The 7067-nt window shown below is 40.1% G+C and overlaps 1 protein-coding gene across 5 annotated transcripts in view; it reads right to left on the bottom strand.

Moving 5' to 3' along the window:
- The window catches only part of myofl (myoferlin like), a 226217-nt gene that overhangs the window by 125011 nt on the left and 94139 nt on the right, over positions 1 to 7067 (bottom strand). For all 5 annotated transcript variants that reach the window (XM_043712471.1, XM_043712473.1, XM_043712472.1 and 2 more), the window contains 5 exons: positions 6725 to 6827; positions 3892 to 4031; positions 3351 to 3524; positions 2242 to 2332; positions 1181 to 1258 (listed from right to left, as the gene is read on the bottom strand). In XM_043712471.1, the coding sequence (XP_043568406.1) occupies positions 1181 to 1258; positions 2242 to 2332; positions 3351 to 3524; positions 3892 to 4031; positions 6725 to 6827 (586 nt within the window). The remainder of the gene's footprint in view (positions 1 to 1180; positions 1259 to 2241; positions 2333 to 3350; positions 3525 to 3891; positions 4032 to 6724; positions 6828 to 7067) is intronic.

Below are 7067 nucleotides of genomic sequence, written 5' to 3'. Positions count from 1 at the left end.
GGGGGGGGGGGGGGGGGGCAAAAACAGCAGCAAGTTGGCTCAGTGGTTAGCATTGCTGCCTCTCAACACCAGAGACCCAGGTTTGAGTCCAGCCTCTGGCGACTGTCTGCATGGAGTTTGCATATTCCCCAGTGTCTGCACAGGTTTCCTCTGGCTGCTCCGGTTTCCTCCCTTAATCCAAAGATGTGCAGGTCAGGTGAATTGGCCATGCAAAATTGTCCGTAGTGCTCAGGGATGTGTAGGTTAAGTGCATTAGTCAGGGGTAAAATGCAGAGTCATAGGGGAATGGGTCTGGGTGGGGTACTCTTCAGAGGGTCGGTTTGGACTTATTGTCCAAACTTATTCAGAAGGGTCTGTTTCCACACTGTAGGGATTCTATGATAATACCTCAGCAACACAGAGTCAACTTTCCATTCATTCAGGAACCCTTTGCTCTTGTAGTCAATGGTTAGAATCCCTTGAGATTTTGAATTTTTGCATTTGACCCAGGCAGCAGAGTGGCAAGCACAGCTGCTGCCTCACAGGCTCAGCTTCAGCCCTCAGCAAGTGTCTGCATGGATTTTTTTTAAAAACAGGTCCTCCGGTTTCCTCCTACAGTCCAAGATGGGTTGGTTAAGCGATTGGCCATATTAAATTGCCTGTATGCAGGAATGTGCAAGCTAGGTGGATCAGACATGGGAAATGTAGTGTTGCAGGGAGAGGACAGGGGGGTGGGATGCTCTTCAGAGCATAGGTGTGGACTAAATGGGCCGAATGGTCTGCTTCCTGTAGCAATTATAAGTGATTCGACGAAGTGCAACATAAAAGGCTTCAGTAACATGCAAAACCTAGCAGCATCTCAAACAAAACAAAAAAGAACTTCACACAGGAGTCATCAAATCAAAAAAAACTTTGGAAAAAACCCTAAACCGAAAAGATAAAGAAATGCTTAAACATTTTCCAGAGTTCTGGTTGAATTACATTTTTTCGACGTTCACTTTATTTTATTACTGCATTTATCTTTTCTGGCAGAAATTAAAGTGCTGCGACTAAAATAAATTTTTCAACAAATTTATTGGGTTAAAAGAAAAAAACTATTAAACTGACAGCTCTGAATAGAATGGCCACAAAAACATAGATAACACTGGAGGTTACAGTATCATTAATAAACCTCAGTGAATGAAGTTTGGTGAGCACATACCTGAAAAACTATCTTTGTCCATGGCAATTATAGCTCTTGCTTGATAAATGTAGCAACGGAGGTGATAGATTGAAGGGCCTGGAAGAGAAAACAAACATTAGCAAAAAGAAACTGGACACACATCCAGTTATACTCTCAAAACATGTGCGTGAAGTGTTATCCTAATGTAAAAAGTTCAATGTACATCCAATTTGGGAAGTAACAAAAAGCCTCTCCAAGGAAAACCAATTTGGGTTAATCCGATCTCAACTAAATGCCCAACTCCTGACTCAGGCTACATCCACTGGAAAGATAATTTAATGATGTATTATAAAGTTGCACTCCCCTTTTAGAGCAAAATAAATAGATTACATCAGCATTTCTCAGCCATCATTAATTGCCTTGGAGAGGATGGTGAGCTGCCTCTTTAGACTGCTGCAGTCCATGCAGTGTAGGGGATACACACAGCATTGTTAGGAAAGGATTTCCACTGTTTTGATCCAGCTACAGCAAAAAGGAGGGATGACATGGTTCCAAGTCAGGATGGTCTGGGGCTTGGAAGAGAAAGCCAAGTGTTCCCAGCAGAGTTGTTATCCTGGTGCATACTCTAGTTACAAAGGCATACTTTCAGAAATACATCATCAGTTTTGGGAAATGACAACTCAGACAGGAATTCAGTTATAAATCAACGGTCCATCCAAACATACCAAGATGACATTTCTCCATCAACACATTTATACAAACTGAAGAGCAAACGTGGGAAGTCCAATGCTAAAATATACTCTTATCATTATCAGGGTAAATACAGCAGCATTAAAAGATTAGTACATGTTGGGCCAAGCAGTAAAGAGAGATTTCTGTGCAATGCTATCGTAACTTTGACTGGGGGTGGGGGGTGGGCAGCAGGAGGAGAAAGAAAAGGGAAAAAAGGTGAAAGATAGATATTCAGATATCTACACAAAACATCAGTTATGATGTATAATTACAAAGACAGATCAGTTTGGATTCCTTTACACCCATAACAGGGGAAGATACGGTCTATGACATTACAGTCAAACATCAAAAAATAAAGTTTTACTTACGGTCAAACACACAGGAGATCATTGGAGCACTTGCTCCGAAGATAGAGTCTGCAGTTGGTGATTTGTCGCCATCTTCACCTGAACTTGGAGCCTTAAACAGAAAGCATGAAATTTGTCCTGAGTCACTTTCATCCCTATCTGCATAGTTTCACACCATTGCCACAGCACAGAAAAGAAACAGGTTTTAATTTTCAGTTGCTACATTCAGCATTATGCCACTATGGTGAAACAGATATAAGTGGGGCTAGTATACACAATGGGACATCACTGGTGTTTCTTCACATCAGGGCTGATGTCAGTGAATAGGAATCAGTGAGCAGGAGCAAAGTCAAAATAATTAAGGTATGCCTTTTATAGATTTTAAAAATTTCTTTCATTAAATTTTTATTTACAAATAGGAATGGAACAGAGTATTAGAACTTACAGAATTAAAAAAAAAACATGCTTTCTGATGACAGAGGTCCTACGAAACCCAACCACAGCACTGACATTTATTGCGTTGGGAAACGAATTATTTTCAGGTTGTCACATTTAGGTTTACACTTTTGGAAATACAACATCAAGAGGTACTGTTGGACTGATGTGTGTGCATTTGTGACAACGCAAAGACAAATATCCACCCACAAATCTTGAATTACACAAACACCACCTAGAGATGAACGGTATAGAAAGTAGATAAAATCAAAGACTGCAGACGCTGGAAACCAGAGTCTAGATTAGAGTGGTGCTGGAAAAGCACAGCAGGTCAGGCAGCAGCAGAGGAGCAGGACAACTGATGTTTTGGGCAAAAGCCCTTCATCAGGAATGAAGGTATAGAAAGTGTAATGGCTGTGATGCAACATAATCATTTTTGTTGTACAGATCAAACCCTGTGCTTCCTTTAACAATCTGATTTTGTGGTATTTGGAATACAGTATCACATTCAATACAATAACCAAAATTTAAAAAGTCGTTTATTAAAAATTACACTAACAGAACATACAAAAGGTCAACTTTTGCAATAAGATACTTAGTGATATCCCATAATTTAATTAATTAAATATATACACAAGTTTTAGAGACAGAAGATATTACCACATTTTTAAACAGAGAAATCCTAGTTTACTCACAAGGGCACCTTCGAGTTTGAAGACTGCAGCAGCTCCAAGTCGGCCAGATGGAGCCATTTTCCTTCTCCATCTTCTGCGTCGGTAAGTATCTGATTTCCGCTGCTTTAAGTGAAAGTTCCAACCAATCAGAGAAGCATATTCCCATCCTTCTGAATCCTGGCCAGGTGCGTGGCTCTGAAGGCCACAAGAATTTAAAACAAAAGCAGAAAGTGACATTTCACGTTAATAATATTCACACAGTGCCTATAATCTCATTGGCATTTTAAAACCCGAATTAACATGGTTTCTGTATTTGACACTCCTTACACAAACAACAAAAATACATCCACTCAACTACATGAATAGACAGGTTTGAGGTTGCTTTCTCCGTGACCTCCTCCAATTATAAATCAGATTTTAAAAGGATAAATATTACAATGGATGGCATACATAAAACTTAAGGATGACTCCCATACCACTTCAACATGATAAATAAATAGCTTTAACATTGCTCTAATACCTGCTCCAACTGTTATAAATCGACATGTGCTGTCGGACATACCTTTGAGGGTTGTACTGATTGATCATCTTTTTTACGCCTTCTCACCCAACGCCTGCGCCTATGGGTGTGGTACATTTTCTCTGTGGAGACCCAAGATTTGGGTTTGTCATCTGGGGGTATAGTTATCCCATACTCCCAGCCTGCAACATAAAGGAAAAGGATTAAAAACAAAGGACAAAAAAAAGTTGATAAAAAAATTAAGCTTTTAAAATTCACCAAACGATTGAAGAATTATCAAGTTGCAAATGGAGGAATAACACTTTATTTCAGAGTGTTCACCCCGGGTTTGACGTACTAAGTGACAAACTCTACAGATTGTTATATATACCTGCGGAGCTGTGGGATTTACAAAAAGTGTGATGAACAGATTTAACCTTATTACAGAGCTGGCAATAAAACCAAGTTTATTGATTTGTTTCAGCATTTTTAGACCAGGACAAAGCCTGTGATTTATGTTACCAACTGGTGAAAGCTCTACTTTTTTCTTCAAATTCCACTGTTGGAATCTGCAAATTGTCTTGTTTTTATAGAATCCCTACAGTATGGGAATAGATCATTCGGCCCATCAAGTCCCACCCAGACCCAGCACCCAACTTTATCCCCATAACCCTACATTTCCCACCTGGACATCCCTGGATGCTTTCGGCAATTTAGTTTGGCTAATCTACCTCACCTGTGGGAGGAAACTGGAGCACCCAGAGGAAACCCATACAGACATGGAGAGAACCTACAAACTCTGCACTGGAAGTCACCCAAAATTGGAATCAAACCTAGGTCCCTGGTGCTGTGAAGCAACAGTGCTAACCAATGAGCCACTGCCCCTTTTAAAAAGATAAAGGTGAACAGAGTTGAGTGGAGCACTATAGGATTATTGTGGCTCAATTCAACAGGGCTTGGTTAGTGCCAGAGCACTGCTAGTAGCTTCCGATGTGCCCAGCGATGACAACTTTCAGAGAGCAGCCCAGATTTTGCTCTGGTTGACAAGTAGTACTTTGTGACAGACTAGAGATGCTGTTATTGCTCTCCTTAGAGGGGCAAAGATTTCAGAGTGGTATTATTGATGCCAACAATGGTGAACAGGTGAAACTTGCTAACTCGGAGTTGAAATGAATTGCAGAGATGCAAATAAAGGGAAGTTTGACAAGCATCTGAGGGAGAGGGAACAGGAGTTTACAACGTTGGACGTAGATGAGGAAATATGAGGGGAAGGGAGAATGAAACTTAAATGATGGCAGTGACTGGTTGGGCTAAATGAACTGTTTCTATGTTGGATCTCCTATGTATTTGGAATTAAGGTGTTTTGACTGTTTAACTATTGTTAGCAGGGCCAGTCGCCAGAAAGTAAATCTCCAAGAATAAGCAGCAAGCTGGAGGACATTTCCCGCCCCCCAGAAGCAGTAAGTTATGATCAGGAATGCACTGCCTGGAAAAAAAAAAGGATGGAAAAGCGGAAAACTATATGATATGGGTGAAGAGCAGGGTAACCAAATGACTATTCTAAAAGCTAGCACAGACGCAATGGAGTGAATGCAGTTGCTCTAATGTATTATTGTACAAAGTGAATGACACAAAGGACAAAGCTGCTAACATGGTGTGTCAAGCTGCCAGACTTCCGACATTCCTGGTAAGAATTCATTACAGTTCATTCTATTTAATTATATTTACAACTTAGTCAAAAACAAGCTTTAGAATCAAAATATTGTTAAGTAACAATTTATAACAAATCTCAGGAGGTGTTGCAGTACATGAAAAGCAATCTTCAACAGCACCTTAGATTCGGTGTTAATTTCCTTGTCCTGTCTGTCTTATGACAAATTATTAGGAATAGATATAAATCAGCATAAAGGTGGGTACCATTTGGCCCACGCAGTTTAGACAAACAATTCAGTTCATTCCACTCTTACCCATATTCGCACAATCTTTCATCCCCGCCCCCCACCCCAAGTAATTATCTAAGTCTCTTCAAACACTACCTATTGTATTTAGTACCCTGGTAGACAGTGCATTCCAAATCCTGTTGTTTCATGATAAATGCTGGCTGTGGATCTTTCACCAATTACTTCAAGTCTGTTCTCTCCAGTTGCCATCCCATCAACAATTATTAATGCTTCCCTTATTTTAAAAGCTTTCACAATTTTAAACAGCTCTTTCAAATCTCCAAGCTCTCTCCGTTCCAAGGAGAACTACTCCAGATTATCTACAGAATTGCAAATTCCACACCCCTGACAATTCTGGTAAATCGCTTGCATATCGTTCTCAAAACTTTCACATCCTGCATAAAATGGGGACTCAATTCGGTATTACCCAAACAGAGGCCAATTTAGTGCTCAATTAAAGCTGCACGTATCTTTCTGGCCTTTGTACTCTATGTCTCTACTTTCTAATATGACCACAATCCCAAGTGTTCAAGTAACTGCTTTGTCAACTTGTCCTGCAATCTTCAAAGATTTGTACATAAGCAGCCCATGTCTCTCCCTTCCTGCACTAATATTGTACTGTTTGGCGTACACCATCTTTCCTCATGTTTCTGCATCGAATTTTATTTGCTGTCAATCCACTCTACCAGAGTGTCTACATCCTTTATTACAGTTCAATACTTTGGGTCATCTGCAAATTTATTAAATGTAACCTGCATCCCCATCCCAAGGGCAAGCAAAATGATCAAAATCAAAAACTGCTTGCTTCTTCAACTGGATGGCAATGGGAGATAAACATTTAAAGCAATAATTGATATTATTTGAAAATCCTGGAATAATTAACCAACATTATCCCCTCCATAGACTCCTCCACTGTACAAAACATTTCATCTAATAATGGATTGGTATCAAATCACCTTGTTCATCCACAGCACGATTGACATCATATTCCCACTCTTCCAACCAATTCCAGCCTGGTGGACACTCAATCTCTTCTTTTGATGAACTCTTTTCACCATTCTATGAGAGAAGCAAATAACAATGACTTTTTAATGGAACTTTTCACTTAATTGGCTTAGATACTGTTAGCTTGTGTAACTATGCAGTTTTTACACTGATGTCAAGCTAGTGGTGCGCCTCTGTGTGCGTGCGCGCGCGCGCCTCTGTGTGCGCGACTACTTGAAAACATGAATTACAGAAACCAAAATAGCTTGGATAGCCAGATGCATAGCAATTGCAGCAGGCTCTAGTTTTCCAGAG

This window comes from Chiloscyllium plagiosum, chromosome 22 (genome assembly GCF_004010195.1).
Source record: "Chiloscyllium plagiosum isolate BGI_BamShark_2017 chromosome 22, ASM401019v2, whole genome shotgun sequence".
Taxonomy (NCBI): domain Eukaryota; kingdom Metazoa; phylum Chordata; class Chondrichthyes; order Orectolobiformes; family Hemiscylliidae; genus Chiloscyllium; species Chiloscyllium plagiosum.
This window is presented reverse-complemented; position numbering and strand designations above follow the sequence as displayed.